The 16,393-nt window shown below is 41.6% G+C and overlaps 2 protein-coding genes across 2 annotated transcripts in view; one reads left to right on the top strand and one right to left on the bottom strand.

Annotated features, from left to right (window-relative positions):
- yap1 (Yes1 associated transcriptional regulator) overlaps positions 1-7,702 on the top strand; it is a 38,084-nt gene extending 30,382 nt beyond the window's left edge. The window contains exons 5-8 of the mRNA XM_061826640.1: positions 1,490-1,644; positions 2,973-3,100; positions 3,499-3,611; positions 5,563-7,702. Of these exons, the coding sequence (XP_061682624.1) occupies positions 1,490-1,644; positions 2,973-3,100; positions 3,499-3,611; positions 5,563-5,798 (632 nt within the window). The 3' untranslated portion in view covers positions 5,799-7,702. The remainder of the gene's footprint in view (positions 1-1,489; positions 1,645-2,972; positions 3,101-3,498; positions 3,612-5,562) is intronic.
- The window catches only part of zmp:0000001236 (mastermind-like protein 2), a 51,930-nt gene continuing 37,005 nt past the window's right edge, over positions 1,469-16,393 (bottom strand). The window contains exons 3-6 of the mRNA XM_061826635.1: positions 13,351-13,497; positions 12,546-12,639; positions 9,413-11,391; positions 1,469-1,581 (exon numbers count right to left, since the gene is read on the bottom strand). Coding sequence (XP_061682619.1) covers positions 10,655-11,391; positions 12,546-12,639; positions 13,351-13,497 — 978 coding nt within the window. The 3' untranslated portion in view covers positions 1,469-1,581; positions 9,413-10,654. The remainder of the gene's footprint in view (positions 1,582-9,412; positions 11,392-12,545; positions 12,640-13,350; positions 13,498-16,393) is intronic.

The raw sequence follows: 16,393 nt of genomic DNA, 5'->3' as shown, positions 1-16,393 counted from the left end.
GAACGTAGATCAACTGGTAACTTAAGCGCTTCACCTTTCAGCTTAGTTCCTTTACTGCCACAACGGACCGATACAAACATCTGCATCACTGCAGAAGCTGCACCGATCCAGTTGTCGATCTCATGTTCTATTTTTCCCTCACTCCTGAACAAGACCCTAAGATACTTGAACTTCTCCACTTGAAGCAGGATCTCATCCCTGACCTGGAGAGGGAACGCCACTATTTTCCAACTCAGGCCCATGTTCTCAGATTTGGAGGTGGTGATTCTCATCCTAGCCGCTTCACACTCTCGTGCAAACCGGACGCCTCTACGCCTCGCCTGCGCCTATAAATTCTGTCCATAAAAGTTATGAACAGAATTGGTGACAAAAAGAGAACCCTTGGCAGAGTCCAACCCTCACCAGAAATGAATCCGCCTTACTGCCGGCAATGCGGATCAAACCAAACACCGGTTGTACAGAGACCGAACATCCCGTTTCACGGGGTTCTGTACGCCATACTCCCAAAGTACCACAGGACTCCCCAAGGGACACAGTTGAACACCTTCTCCAAGTCCACAAAACACATGTAGACTGGTTGGGTGAACTTCCATGCACCCTCGAGGACCCTGCCAATAGTGTAGAGCTGATGAAAACCACCCTGCTCTTCCTGAATCTCAGATTCATCTTCCAATAGACCGTCCTCTCCAGAATCCCTGAATAGACTTTAGCAGGGAGACTGACAAGTGTGATCCCCCTGTAGTTGAAACACACCCTCCGGTCCCCTCTCTTAAGAAGGGAGACCACCATCCCAGTCTGCCAATCCACAGGCACTTTCCCCGATGTCCATGTAATGTTGCAGAGTCGTGTCAACCAGGACAGCTCCACAACATCCAGACCCTTTAGAAACTCCAAGTGAGTCTCATCCACCTACTGGGGGCTTGCCACCGAGGACCTTTTTTAACTACATTGGTGACCTCTGCACCAGAGATAGGAGAGTCTGCCTCAGGGAACCCAGAGTCTGCTTCCTCATGGTAAGGCGTGTCGTTGGAATTGAGGATGTCTTTGAAGTATTCTCGCCACCGACTCGCAGCGTCCTGACTTGAGGTCAGCAGTACCCCATCCCCACTGTACAGAGTGTTGATGTTGCACTGCTTCCCCCGCCTGAGACACCGAATGGTGCACCAGAATTTTCTCTGAGCCACATGTAAGTCTTTTCCCATGAGCTCAACATGCAACTTGACTTCTGATGGTTTTGGCTGAAAAATATATTTTTACTTGAGTAAATATGACTTCCTTGTGCTGAAAATTCCAATAATTACAATTTTCAGTCTTACACAATTTAATAAGTTGTAGTGCAAAGCAAAAACACAATGCAGCCACTGTCAGAAGTGATTGTAGTCTGTCACATAGTGCATCGTGGTTGTGTAACTACAATAACTGTGATAGAAAGACGAGCTAGTACAGTTGTAGTATTTAAACATGCCTACCTTGCGCTCCGTCTTTACAGCCTTGAACCAGCAGAGGATCTCCCAGAGTGCACCTGTGAAGCAAGGTGGCCAACTGCCCTCCAGCACCCTCAGCGGCGTCAACCAGTTGAGGCTGCAGAAGATTGAGAAGGAGAGGCTGAGGTTGAAACAAGAGCTGCTTCGACAAAGACCTCAGGTCAGGAGTCGGCCTGTTTTTCTCCATGTTACGTTAATTCGAACTGAGATGTCAATTATATTACAAGTTTGAATTGGCCTGACACTAAGTTTGGGAGAAGTAATAGCTTTAGTCCTGCGTCTTATCTAATAATGCAGTAGTAGTCAGAAAAGCAGTAAATATTTGGAGAAAGGCCATAAAGCAAAAATTCTACATAATAAAGCAAAACATTATACTAAAAAAGCAAACAATATAAAGCAAACCATTAAAAAAATATTGTAAAACAAAAACTAACATAAGCTGAAGCAAGAAAGATATCATTTAAACAAAATCAAGTCCCTAAGCTTGAATGTAAACAGAGGATCTGCCTGCATGTAAGAAATATGACACATTTGGGCAAATTAGAAGAAGCGTCGTAAACGTCAACAAACACAAAAATAGTCCACCATACTTGTTTTGGTTCTGACAAAGTGAATCTGTTTTAAGTTAAAAAATCGTGTCGTGTAAACATCCCGTGACCATGCAGATGTTTTTATAACGTCTATTAGAATAGTTTGCAATTGAACCGTCTGAGGCACTGGCAATGGTTTTGTTATAAAGCACTACATCTGGAATAGCCTTTTAAACATGACTCATCTCACTTGGAGGATCAAACTTCCAAAGCCCCGCTTTGATCGGCCCCCATTGTTACGCCACGCTGCCACTGAGTCTCCTGACTCATCGGTGGTAATTTTACCACTTCCTAGTGACACATCGCCGCCTCCACCAACGGCGGTGCGGCCCCTAAGTTCAGGAGTTTACTCAAGGCAGCAACCTGACACCGGAATCACAGCTTTACGATGATGATGAATGTGGACCACGAGTAACTTGTTTACCAAGTCGCTTGCACGGATTGTTTAAAGTTGTCGGTGTCGGAAGTGACTCAAGTGTGTGCATACAGAGGCCTAAAATATTATGGAAGGAAGGTCACTTGTATGCGTGAGTGCGTATGTGTGTGTATCTTTTTTTTTTTTTTAAATAGGTCGGGTTTGTCATGCTTATTCTCTTCGGAATCCGCGGGTTGTCAAACTGACAACTAAACCAAATTCTCCACCCTACCTGAGCTTTGGGCCACTTTAATGTGGCTAACAACGGGGGCATTTTATAAAACATACTCTACTTAGGCCTAAAGGACTAATCAAATAAGAAATATACTGTCAAACACAGTAACACAATACACAATGGGTCCTGACTCACTTTTGGGTCCCGACCCACCAGTTGAGAATCAGTGCAAACTGGACGCCAAATTTCTGACTTTAAATGGCACAAAAGCGTCTCATTTACAAGAGGTGTTCTGTGGGGGTCCGCAGGAGCTTGCTCTGAGGAACCAGCTGCCCACTAGCATGGAGCAAGACGGCGGCACCAACCCCGTGTCCTCCCCGATGGCCCAGGACGCCCGGACCATGACCGCCAACAGCTCGGACCCATTCCTCAACAGGTCGGTTTGGGAAGTGATTATCAACCTTGTTGGCGGTTTGGTAGCACGAGTAGCGCCCCCAGTGGTTGAATTGCCGACACAAGCGAAAGGCTGAGTATAGAGCGGGCTGGGAGCACGAGGTCCAGTCAGTAGACTGACCGACCTAATCTCCCCCCCGCCCACCGGCACCGCTCCCCAGCCCCCAACGCTCACAATGGCCTCATTCATAGAGTCTCTGCTGAACTCAGCCTACATATTTCTCTGCTGCTAATTAGTGCAGCTTGTCAAACGTCGTCTCTTCTTTGTCCCTTTTGGTCTGCCTCCCCGGCCCCCGCATCAGAGTACAGTGGAGTTCAAGCTCCAGTACCGTACTTTTAACAGCAGCGTGTCGGGTTTCCTTGTGTGTGTGTGTCCCTCAGCGGGACGTACCACTCCAGGGACGAGAGCACAGACAGCGGCTTGAGCATGAGCAGCTACAGCGTCCCTCGCACTCCTGATGACTTCCTCAACAGCGTGGACGAGATGGACACAGGTGAGGACACACGCCCCAGGTCAACGTCAAAAGGTCAATAATGAAATGCTACGGCTTTGCAGCTCGGCCTGCTGCTCTACGACGATTAATCGAATAATTCTATTATGGGAAAAAGTGAAACAAAATCTCTCCCTTTAAGCTTTGCAGTGTTTTTTTTTTCACATGGAGCAATGTTACTGCAGACTAAACAGAAATTAGGATGATGGGAAAGACCTAACAGGAAAGAGTAGAGACAGAGCCAATACCGACTACCGTAATTTCTCGAGAATACTGCGCAACATTTTCCCAAAATATTTTCAAAATCTTAATTGAGCTCATTATATTTAGGTATGGATGAAAAATAACAAATACAATCACAATGTATCGATGTATACAGGTACATAGAGTGGTTAAAAAAAAGGTATACATATCTATTTCGATATGATATTCAGTGACTTATGTTATACATTTATATGTATTATGGTAATGTGCGGCCCCAACCTGAACTCTATGACCTCCTCGGGGAGCTCGCATTTTACGATCGTTAGCGTAGCATGTTTGCTGCTACTGCATCAAAGATCATAAACGACTGCCCGTGAGTTTGTTTTAACTTAAACCAAGACAAAAAATGTCGACTACAAAGTCTAGTTGTGCAGCTGCTTTTAAAAGAAATTTGTCATCACTCGTGTGGATGACGCCGCAAACCCGGAAGTAGCGCAATAGTCCGAAACAACGATCGCTCGCCTCAATGGCTTCAGGTGGGTATAAAAACAAGGTGAGCTCAAACTACGTAATACGAGCGTCATGGGCACATTTAAAAAAAAAAAAAACAAAAAAAAAAAAACGGGAGAGCGCACACAATTGAAATGGTCGCTTTTTTTTTTTTAAATGTGCCCATTACAGTTGTTTCTACGTAGTTTGTGCCCACGTTGTTTTGATAGTCACCTGACGCCATAGGAAAGCTACGGCGTCAGGTGGGCGAGAGACTGCGCTGCGGAACCAAAACTCTTGGGATTCCAAAAAATTTTTCCCCACAAACGCCATGGATGGCACAGACGATGACATGCTGTGGGAGCAAAATAGGATCACTGTTCATGAATTCAGGAGGCACCAGAACTGGATCAAGTCCCCAAAGATGGATATTTTTCAGATTGGAGATGAGCCACATGTTGCTTTTGAAGTCTTGACCAAAGATGTGTAATGTAGAAGACAAACTGCACTATGCACAAACGTTTTATGCAAAAAAAAAATGTTTTAAGTCAAACAGTGTAAAAAATTTATTTAAGACTGTAATATCTGTTATCAACCGTATTAATAAAATCTTATGCCATCATTTAGGATTTATTTTGGTTGGTTGAGGGATTCTGTTCTGACAATTACAGGGACCAGGACAAGCGTGTCCCGTGGCCTGTCCCGACATTATATTACGCTGACATCAGCACGTGCACAATGATTATTATTAATGATTGTTGTACAGACAGTTTTTTGAAAAACAATACAAGTACAAACTTACCAAACTATAAATACAGATAATTCGCAATATTTTGAGCATATGGGTAGCCGCAAATTGATGGTGCATTGTACATTGGTGGAAGGGTTTTCCTGATTTTTTTTTTTTTTTAGGTCAACTTTGGGGGTGTGCATTATACTTCAGGACGCATTATACTCGAGAAATCACGGTATTAGTTGTCAACGAGGCCGAAAAATTGTATTTGGAGGTGATATCCTTTTGATATTATTGTAATACAAACTCAAACACTCCTAAACATCTTTTCATACAGTTTTTCCTGAGACAAAAAAAAAATGTTTTAAAATGATCACAAGAAGTGTAGGTACAGGAGTTGCTCCGTCAGGATTTGTACAGGAAATAAACTATTCCAAAGTACTTTAGTCAAGAAGCCGATTTTCCACAAAATGTAGCCGCTCTGTCGTACATGACCACTTGAACTCAAGTCCTTCGCCCGCTCACCAGGCGACCCGCTTCCGAGCTCCATGGGCACGCAGCCCAGCCGCTTCCCCGACTACCTGGACGCCATCCCGGGGACGGACGTGGACCTGGGCACCCTGGAGGGCGAGAGCATGGCCGTGGAGGGCGAGGAGCTGATGCCCAGCCTGCAGGAAGCGCTCAGCTCCGACATCCTCAACGACATGGAGTCGGTGCTGGCGGCCACCAAGATCGACAAGGAGAGCTTCCTCACGTGGTTATAAGAGGAGAGGGGGCCCTTCCTCTTCGTCTCCCTCCTCCTCCTCCTCCTCCTCTGTGCTTCCGACAAGACATTTCTGCGAGCCTGTCTGGACTTTCCCATACTCTGCGGCAGTATTCCTCTTGTCTCTATCAGTCTCCTCACTCTCTTCTTTTTGTCTGTGTCTTCAAGGCTGGCCCATGAGCAGACAATAACGCTAAGGGTCCCCCCCGAAGCTCGAGCTTGGGCATCTTTACCCCCCTCCCCCACAATATTTCTCCTTTAGCACCTCGTTCTCCTGCATTTAATCTAGCTTCATCTTCTGCCTTTTTTTTTTTTTTTTTTTTTTTGCCCAAGGAACCAAAAATGATGTATTTGACAAACAATACGGATTTGGAATCTAGATGTTAAGAGGCCTCCAGTAAGGACAGGTGAAGGTTTTTTTTTTTTTTTGCAGTTGGGGGTGGGGGTTCAGGGATGCTGACCACATCGCTGCTTGGCTGTGCCAGCATGTCTAAGTTAAACTTTTTGGTTTTTTTTTTTTTTGGTTTATTTGTTATCATTAGATCAAGTGCCTTCAGCTTTTGTCTTCAGAATGCGAGCAATGCGAACAACTTCCTTCACTTTCTCTTAAGTCGATTTCAAAACATTTTAACAGGATGGAGGGATTTTTTTTTCAGCATCTATATCGCAGTCTTACCAGCTTTTATCTCTCATTTAGTATTCGTTTCCTTTTTTAAACAACAAAATGTATATGATATCTTAGATTCTCTTTATTTGTACTTTTTTTTTTTTACTTCACTACATGAAGAAACAAGTTTGACAATTTGCTCTGTGGCCCATTTTTGAGACAAATATTACAAGCTTATGTCTTTCTGCAACGAATATTCCTGAACATTAACCCCCCCCTCAAAAAAATGGAAAAAAAGGAAAGCATACTTGTAGGCAGAATGATACGAAAAGACGTTTAAAGACAGCTCGGACGTGTCAGAGCAGGTTTAAGAGTCATGTTGATGGCGAGGTTGGGGGGGGGGGGCGAACAATGCCAGCCAGGGTTTGATGGTTTGGAGATTTTTCTTTCTTTCTTTTTTGGAGGAATAATTCAGAAACAATCAGTTGTGATTTGAGTCAGGACTTGCTGTGGCAGATTCCAAAGATGTTTGTTTTTTTGTTTGTAATGACACTTATTTCGCTTCCAGTTTCACAGTGATTTATTAATCCGCCTGTGTATGAACAAAATGTATAATAAGCTAGTGAGAAAGAAGAAAAACAAATCGTAGTAGGTTTACCAGAGAGATTTCTTTTCTTTATTTAGTTTTTGAACATTGGTTGTTGTGAGTGACTAACCCTGAGATTCTAAAGGATTTTGTGTCGAGTGATTTGTAGTTGTTCACCGTGTTTCTGATGTTTACGCCACGTCTTTGCGCCGGTTTGATCGCTAACCTACAGTATCCTTCAGTAGCATTAACTTTGGAACTTGATGGAACATTTTTTTTTATAGAGCAAAGAACAGTTTTTATATATACACCTTGCGAGAAACTTCCTATGATTGATTTTACAGCGGTTAACTTTGATAAATTTGAAGACGGAAAAACAGTGTTGGTGAGAGAACAATGCAACTAAAATGAGTGGTACACTACAAGTGCTTGTATTGCACGGCTACGCTTTTCAGTTTGGATGCAACTCGGCATTGATTTTATGCTTACTTTGGCGCGTATTCTTCGGTGCGCACATTAGCTTTTTGACTGTCATCATCGTAGCCTTAGAACTAATCACAACAGTTAAAGGTTTTTTGTTTGTTTCTTTTTTGTTTTGCAATTTAGAGGTTTCTAAATGCACATGAAATGACTTTATAATCAGTGATGATCTGTTCTTTTTTGGGGTTTTTTAATAGATATGTGCATGTTTTAAAACCATAAAATTGTTACACTTTATATATATATATATATATATGTATATATATATATATATATATATATATTATATATATATATATATATATATATATATATTATCATCTTCATATAAAAATGTTAAAATTGGCTTGAAATAAAATATATACTTTGTGGTAATACATGTGCGGATTGTGGACATTTCCTCTAAATATGACACTTGCATTTGAGCGGCAAGTGTAATATTATCTAAAGAAAAATGTTTTTAAATTAGGCCAGTGCTTCTCAAATCATTTTCTTCCACCAGGAAGGAAAAAAAAAAATAATTCACACCACCACCCAAATACACCACTATATAACATTGTTTATAAGGGATAATCTAATTTAATCTTTATAAACATTGAAGAAAGTCCAAGAAAAAGGGATAACCAATTTACAATAAAGAATAAATGCATCAATGTTAATTGTTATTAAATGGACACTCTAAATTGCCCCTAGGTGTGATTCTGAGTGCGGCTGTTTGTCTCCACGTGCCCTGCGATTGGCTAGCAACCAGTTCAGGGTGTACCTCTCCTCCTGCCCATTGACAGCTGGGATAGGCTCCGCGACTCTTGTGAGGATAAGCAGCAAAGAAAATGGATGGATCTTAATTGTGTTCTACGACGCCACGCTGGGCATCGCAAGGATCGCAGACCTCTATTAGAGAAGTACTGCTTTGGGTACGTCCATCCGTCCATTTTCTTCGCCGCTTATCCTCACAAAGGTTGTGGTTGCTGGAGCCTATCCCAGCTGTCAATGGGCAGGAGGCAGGGTACACCCTGGACAGGTTGCCAGCCAATTAGTTAAACAAATACACCTTTTATACAATGAATAAAACACAAGGCTATTTTTTCTTTTTAGAAACTACAGGGCCCCGAAAGGGCAAAAATAAAAGGTCTTCTCATGAGCGCCACAAAGTATATCGTGCCCACGATCAAAGTTCAAAGTTTTCTCGTGAGCAAGCGAACGTTTCACGAGCATGTCAGACAGATTTTATTGTGAGCGCCAAAACGTTGCTCTTGCTAATGAGAAAACTTCGTCATCTACACCAGAAACTTTTTGGTGATTGCGACAAAAATTTCTAGCATCCACGAGAGACTTTTTTTTTTTTTTCCCCCCACTCTCTCGCTTTAGGGGCTTTGAAATAGACAGTAAATAAACTTGAAAAGAAAAAAGACTTGGGGCGGGGTGTTTTAATAATCTTATGAGAATAAATTCCTTTTTTCAGAATTTTCTTAGCCGCTTATCCTCACGAGGGTTGTGAGGAGTGCTGGAGACTATCCCAGCTGTCAATGGGGCAGGAGGCGGGGTACACCCTGAACTGGTTGCCAGCCAATTGCAGGGCATGTGGAGACAAACAGCCGCACTCACAATCACACTTAGGGGCAACTTCAGAGTGTCCAATTAATGTTGTATGTTTTGAGGATGTGGGAGGAAAAGCGGAGTGCCTGGAGGAAACCAACCCAGGTACGGGGAGAACATGCAAACTCCACACAGGCGGGGCTTGTATTTCACCTCTTAGTCCTTTGGAAGTCAAACTGAATTTTGAACATGGCGCCTGGAAGTTCCCCCGTGACGCCATGTTTGTTTTCTGTCACTCCAGGTTTGGGGGCGAAGGGGAGGGTAAATGGTTCTTAATTTATCCTGTTAACTCTCAGGGAATGTTAATCGAAAGTCACATGGACAAAAAACACAAACATTATTTTACCTTGTTCCGCGTGACCATAGGATGGAGTTTCGGTGACAAGCACTTTACTGACCTCCAGCGGTGACAGAAAATAAGCCTTTACTACTTCCGGGTTACTCTTGCATTTCTCACGTTTTCATATTCTAAATGTGCTTTGCTGTTGCAATATGCAACAAAGTTCTTTTTATGTAGTTATAAAATAAAATGAAAATATTGGACAAAGCTCGTTGAAAAACAAATTTGCTGAGCTGACCTCCACTAGCATAGATAAAGTCAAATTATTCAACAATTATTAACTTCCGCATTCTGTAACAGTGGCCGAAGTGTTTTCTCCCGGCTTGTGTTAAAGACATACACGTTCATAAGTGGGAGGAAAAAACATTTTGAAATATAACGAAGAAAACAATATTTTCACTATAAAAAATTACATTAAAAGTAGTCAAAAGTTTCAATTTATTCGTTGTATTTTACAGAACTGTCTTGTTAATATCCCAATATTTATTAAATAGAACATGGGAAACAATGGTAACATCATTGAAATATCATCCAAAAATGACCACACACACACACTATATATATTTATATAAACACAGCATGAACGAGTAAAAAAACGTTTGTTGTGTGTGAACATGAACGCAACACCACAACATTTTCACAGTGTGAACTTATTTTTTCTTTTTTTTAATCCTACAGACCTTTTCACCCTGACATACTTCTGGTTGAATAAAACTCAGATTGCACAAAACCTCACAAGTCTTTTGACCAATGCTGAGCGACTCGGGGGAATAGTAAACTGCTTGATTAATATTTACCTTCTTCTTTACCATCATAATTTGAATGTGTGAACTGGTAATTTTTTTTTTTGTTTTTTTTCTTTTGTAACAAGTTGATTAAAAAACTGATGCGGTGGAAATTCAGATGCAGTTAACAGTTAAAAGGGTGACAACATTTTTTTCTGTTGCTCAGATAAATGAAACATTTTTGACGCCAAAATTATTGTTTGTAAATGTGATAGCTGACATCAGCATGGTAGCTGTGATGTTAGCCCGAATTGTTTGAATTATTTTTAGTTCAAGTCAGCAGTGGTCAATGACTTTCATCCACCCAGAAGTATTTTTCATTGTTTATCATAAAAAGGTCTATATGACAATGTGTAGTAATTGATGTGTATTCCTTTCACAGAAAATAAAAACACTTAGGATTACTCAGAAAGGAGACATTTTGGAGTGTATGAAATTCAAAATGTATCAATCGCGGTCGCTCTCACACGTGACTTCCCAAAATCTCATCCAGGTTGATGTCCTTCATCCAGTCGTCGTTCCCTGAACCCGACTTGAGCAGCGAGTCGATGAAATCCGAGTCCGTGTTAATACCCGGGACGGTGTTGTCTCCCTCGGGCAGGAAATCAAAGGTGACGCGGTTAGCGCGGCCACTCTGGTAGCTGCTGGAAGCGGCCTCGACTAAGTTACCCGCAGCAGGGACCCGCTGCTCCGGAGAGGGCTGGTTAGAGTGCGGCTGGGCCGGTCTGGACCCGGCGTCCCTGATCATCATCTGGAGGTCCGGCGCCACCTGACTGGGAGGTCCGACGGCCCTCTGTTGGTACTGATGGTTTGGCGGCGGCTCCAGGGCCCCGGCTTGGCGCCTGACCGCGGAGGGCTCGCCGGCTGAACACCAGCTCATGTTGGCCATCATGGCCCCCGGCACCTGTCCCGGGAGCCTGGAGGAATGCGGGTCAGCTGCGGCCCTCGGGTGCGGCCCGCAAGCTACGTTAGTCATCCCGAAGGAGCTCCCTTGCGCGCTGGGGGCCAAGAATCTCGTCTTATTTTGGGTCAGCGCCATTCGGTTGGGATTTGGAAATTGGCCGATGCAGGACGGGGGGTGACAGTCAAAGCGCTGGTCCGACGAGTTCACCTGTGAAGCAGACACACCAGGAAGGTGGCAGGACATGGACTGAAGAGCCTTTTCTGAACCAGCACTGGAAGACTGCGATGGATTTGCACCTGGACACAAAGGAGACAATATTTAGAGTCACGTTTTTGATTGCACAGAGTCACTATTCTTACAAGAATCAAGTCTTTTTTTTTTTTTTTTTTTTTTTTTAAGAATAAAATCATATAGTGAAGCATCATTATTTGTGGGGGATATGGAGTGAGCCCTGTCATGGATTGCAAAATAAAGATGCAAACAAATAAATAGATCCTGCAAATAGTTTATGGTCACGATAAGGCAGTTGTTTTCAAACTGGGGGATGGACCGTTTCAACCCCTCCCCCAATTTGCAATCCTCAGTGCCACCCGACAGGCTGAAAAAAAAAATTCAAGCGGGAGGGCCGTCGAGAATTTCATCTCCAAAAGGGGGATGTGCATTAAAAAAAAAAATTTAAAACCACTGCCCTAGGGGTTGTAAATCCGTAAAAATTACACAGAATCAGGGACCCATGCTACATAAATGACTCCATTCAGTAGTTATATTCAGTAGTTATATTAATCAACAGGAGGGAAAAAAAAAAAAAACACTTTCACATATAACTTATTAGCACATTACCCCAAATAACATGCTCGTATAAATAGACACGTCATGGGGAAATATGCACACTAGCACTTAACACAAAATTATTTTTCACCTTTATAATAATAGCTATGGAAATCAAGGAAATTATAACAAAGTAGATGACAGTGGATCAGATGGTAAAGCGTTGGCCTCACAGTTCTGAGGACCCAGGTTCGATCCCGGCCCCGCCTGTGTGGAGTTTGCATGTTCTCCCCATGTTTTCTCCAGGCACTCCGGTTTCCTCCCACATGCCAAAAACATGCAACATTAATTGGACACTCTAAATTGCCCCTCGGTGTGATTGTGAGTGCAGCTGTTTGTCTCAATGTGCCCTGCGATTGGCTGGCAACTAGTTCATGGTGTACCCGGCCTCCTGCACGTTGACAGCTGGGATAGGCTCCAGCACTCGCCGTGACCCTCGTGAGGATAAGCGGCAAAGAAAATGGATGGATGGATAGATGACATTATTAGTTGTGTATTGCGAAAGAAGCAGAAACAAACTTTCACTTTTGATCGTGCCTCGTGTACATTGTAGGGAATATCTGGTGGTTGACTGCGCTGTACATATTTGATGGTTTTTTTTTTTTTTTTTTTTTAAGTTCACCTGGGAAGACATTCGCGCCCATCACACTTCTTTTATAATCCGGTGGTGGCCTGTTGAGATGACGGCTGAATTGATCTTGTAAGTTGTCTTTGTCCTGGGAAGACATTTTGCTTATTGGCATGCTGTATAAAACACCATAAATAAATATTGTGCATGGGGCAAAAATATTGATAATAAATAAATAAATAAATAGTGACCCCCCCCCTAAAATTCAAGAAAAAAATTATTTATAAAATAGATATTGTTCAAAAACACTTTTTACAAGTAGTTGCACTTTCACAGCAAAAAAAAATCTATGACAAAAAAATTTAAGAGTGAAGTTGTCATCTTGCAACCACATCTATTTTTCCAAATATAATTAAAACCTTACAAGAATGCATTTACCCCCGCCAAAAATGTCAAACAACATTATCACTGTTATGACTAGTAACGTAAAATTTTTATTTTATGCAAAATATTTTCTGCAAACTTCATATGCTTATTTTTTTAAATGTTGACAACTTTTAGCTGTACCTTGAAAAAAATTGTAATCTAGAAAATATATCTTAATTTACATCTTTATCCATGTGACATGACTTGTTTCCAACCATCATGAAAATAACAATAATAATTAAATCGAACAAAAAAAATAAAATAAAAAAAGATTTCATCGAATAAATGTGAAAAAATAAATGTGACTTACATTAAAAATAATCTTTTTTATTCTTAGCTTGAAAACTGCTCTTAAAATGACATTTTACTGTAGCTTTAATACCACTTAATACTTAAGTATAGTGACTAAAATGTTTAAAAACCGCAAACTTACTGAAGCGCTGACGACTCTCTGCGGTTGGCTCAGCGGTCTGTGCATGACGGGAGACTTGACGGAACCTTTCAGCCGGTGGGTGGGCACCGGTGGGTGCGGTTGGCCCACAATTCCGTTCGTGGGTAGTCGCGGTCCAGAAGAGACACCCTGAAACCGAAACAAGAAATATATGGTTAATATGCTATGTGTATGGTACACTACAGAAGACAAATGACATCTTTGTCCTGATGAGTATTAGGTTGTGTACTACAGCAAAGTACACATGATAGTAATCTTTTATTGGCGTTAGGATTATAAAGTAATTGGAAAAATGTCTCCCCTGAATCCCCCCAAAAGTTGAGATAGCCCTGCAAAAAAAAGTTTTTTTTTTTAAACACGCTTTATAAATGATGCAATAACCAATCGTCGCCACTAGAGTGAGACATTGCACAATACATATGTTCACCCACCTCACACACATCGTGTTCCCCTATGGAGATTTAAAAAAAAAAAGGCACTTGTGCTTCTCCTCTTTTCATCATTGCTATGAAAACAAAAATAATTAAAAAAAAAAAAAACCCTGAGACAGCGGGAAAAAATGTGCCAATGCCAGAATGCTTCTTATTGAGCTTTTACTGCCGCCGCTGCCGCGTTTGGCATGAGTGAAACAAGTGACGCCATGCATTGATGAACGAAGCGCACACGCGACGTAAACACGCAACGTGTGTGTATAGTGTCAGTCATTAACCCTGTCATGGTAACTTGACACCCTAATTCTGTCTTTAAAACCTGACCGATGTTTGAAACACCAACCCTTACTTGAAACCCTCATTTCAAAATTAAAAAAAATCACAACCCTGGCTTGCCCCCTGGTTTTGAAACCACAATTTGAATCTCCAATACAGGCTCGAAACCCTAATTTAACATTTTAACTAGAAACCACGTTTCTGGTTAAACAATTTAACTTTTAAACCCATAATTTGAACCCCTAATGCCAATTTAAAATCTTTTTTTTTTTTTTTAACCCCCCGGCCTAAACCTTTGCTTGAAACTCTAAAACCCTGCATTCAAATCTTATCTTGAAATCGTAAAATCCTAGTTAAAATCCCTAACCCCATCTTTAAACCCGAAATTAAAGTTCTAACCCCGGTTTGAAGCTTTAAATTGACTTCTCGCCAACATATGTCCAAAGGAACAATGCGTCAGATGTGTATCGGTAATGGAGTTCCTCAGGGAAATGTTTGAAGTCTACTATAGTTCAGATGTTGCGAGCTGAACTCTACACGTCAAAATTTACCAGTAGTGTTTGACTTTCATTAAAAATAAAATATTTTTTTAATTCTTGCACCTTTTACTTCCTGAAGCAGTCAATACTTTAGCACTTGTAATGCTAAGCAATGAGGTCAGCTAAGAGCTCGGTTCCGCTTTGTTGTAAGAGGAGCCCACTATAGTTTGTACAGCCGAGTAATCCCGATGTGTCATTAAGCTCTTTTCCACATTTCCTACCCACTCTTTTTTTTTTATTTTTTCCCTTCTTTTTCTCCTCTTCACAAATGCAAACCACATGTGGCATGAGAGGGAGCCCAGCGGTGCAGGCAGCTGACAGCGATCTGGGCCCCGGGCGGCCGATCCTGCCCGCTCTCACACTGCACTTCCTCAGGACGGCCGTCCCCGGGGAGCGCCTCGGCATCTGCACTTGGCCGCAGCTCGCTTTCCCAGGAAACAAGCGTTCCCTTCACCCCCCCACCCACACCCCCCTGCCCCAACCGGGGCCTCAGTGAATCCGCTGCTAACAACCCGCAAGTTCATCCACGAGGACACGATATATTAGATCAAATATCGGTATCAAGACTGATGTCGCAGTGACGCAAATCCCGCATAGCACGCCAGCCACTGAGAACTACAATGGGTAAGCTAGTTTGGAGGAAATCAAAGCTCTGGGTGCGGTGGGGTGGGGGGCACCGACGCAAGAACACTTTTACTGCTAGTGGTGTGTTTGGAACAAGTGACAAAGATGAAACATAAATGTACACACGGACTTTACGAACGTCAATCCATGGCCATGCCATTCAGCATATGGAAGTCAACGTGCATTTATGCGGACACTTTCGGTCATTAACCCTCACCCTGCTGAAGTAACAATATCACACTTGGAGTGGAATTCCCCAAGGAAAGGTTTGAGCCCCACTGTAGTTTTCTGCATCAATTGAACTCGCGATGTCAAAATTCACCGGCAGTTGAATTTTTCAGTTCCTGAAGGTGTCCCAATATTTTGGGGCCTACAATGAACCCATAAAGTCAACAGAGTGATTTGATTGGCTGCTAACAAGCCAAGTTCATTGACAAGAATGGGATTTGTTAGGTTAGATCAAATATGAATATCAGGATTGATGTCAGGCTGAAACAAATCTATATATAGTATGAGCCACTGAGAACTAGGATGCGTGAATTTATTAGGATTTTTTTTTTCATTTTTAAGTGAAGCACAGAACTGAATAGAAAAAAAGCAGATCTTTTCAAATGAATACTCAAGGTTTAGGTCCAGGTTTCACACATAAGCGGCTAACAGGAAAGTTGTCATAAATGGGGGGAAAAAAAGTTTATAAATCACAATATAATTTTTTGAATATCCAAAATATGTGTATCTTAAAAATCTATATTTTTAAATCCATTTACATTTTTTTCTTCAGTTTTTTTTTTGTACATGATATTGAGGTAATCATACCCAACCATTTACAACACCAGTTGATAAGAACAATCAATTAAAACATTTGAAAAATATAAAAAAATGTATTTTTACAAGTAACTCAAAATAGCATAAAAATCAAATATTTAAACAATTTGAGCCATACAGCATTTCTAAAACAATGTAACTAGAACATTTATCATAAAAATTAAATATGAGAAACGTATTTCCTGTTTTTCTCATTTCTGTTCACAACTACAGAATAACCTGCAATTGAGTTTTTTTTTTAATCATTCAGTTTATTATGCAATCAAAGCTGCCTAATACAGTATGTTTTTTGCAAGAGGGGAAGCAGCCCCAACGTGACTTTATAGTACG

This window comes from Syngnathoides biaculeatus, chromosome 8 (assembly GCF_019802595.1).
Source record: "Syngnathoides biaculeatus isolate LvHL_M chromosome 8, ASM1980259v1, whole genome shotgun sequence".
Taxonomy (NCBI): domain Eukaryota; kingdom Metazoa; phylum Chordata; class Actinopteri; order Syngnathiformes; family Syngnathidae; genus Syngnathoides; species Syngnathoides biaculeatus.
This window is presented reverse-complemented; position numbering and strand designations above follow the sequence as displayed.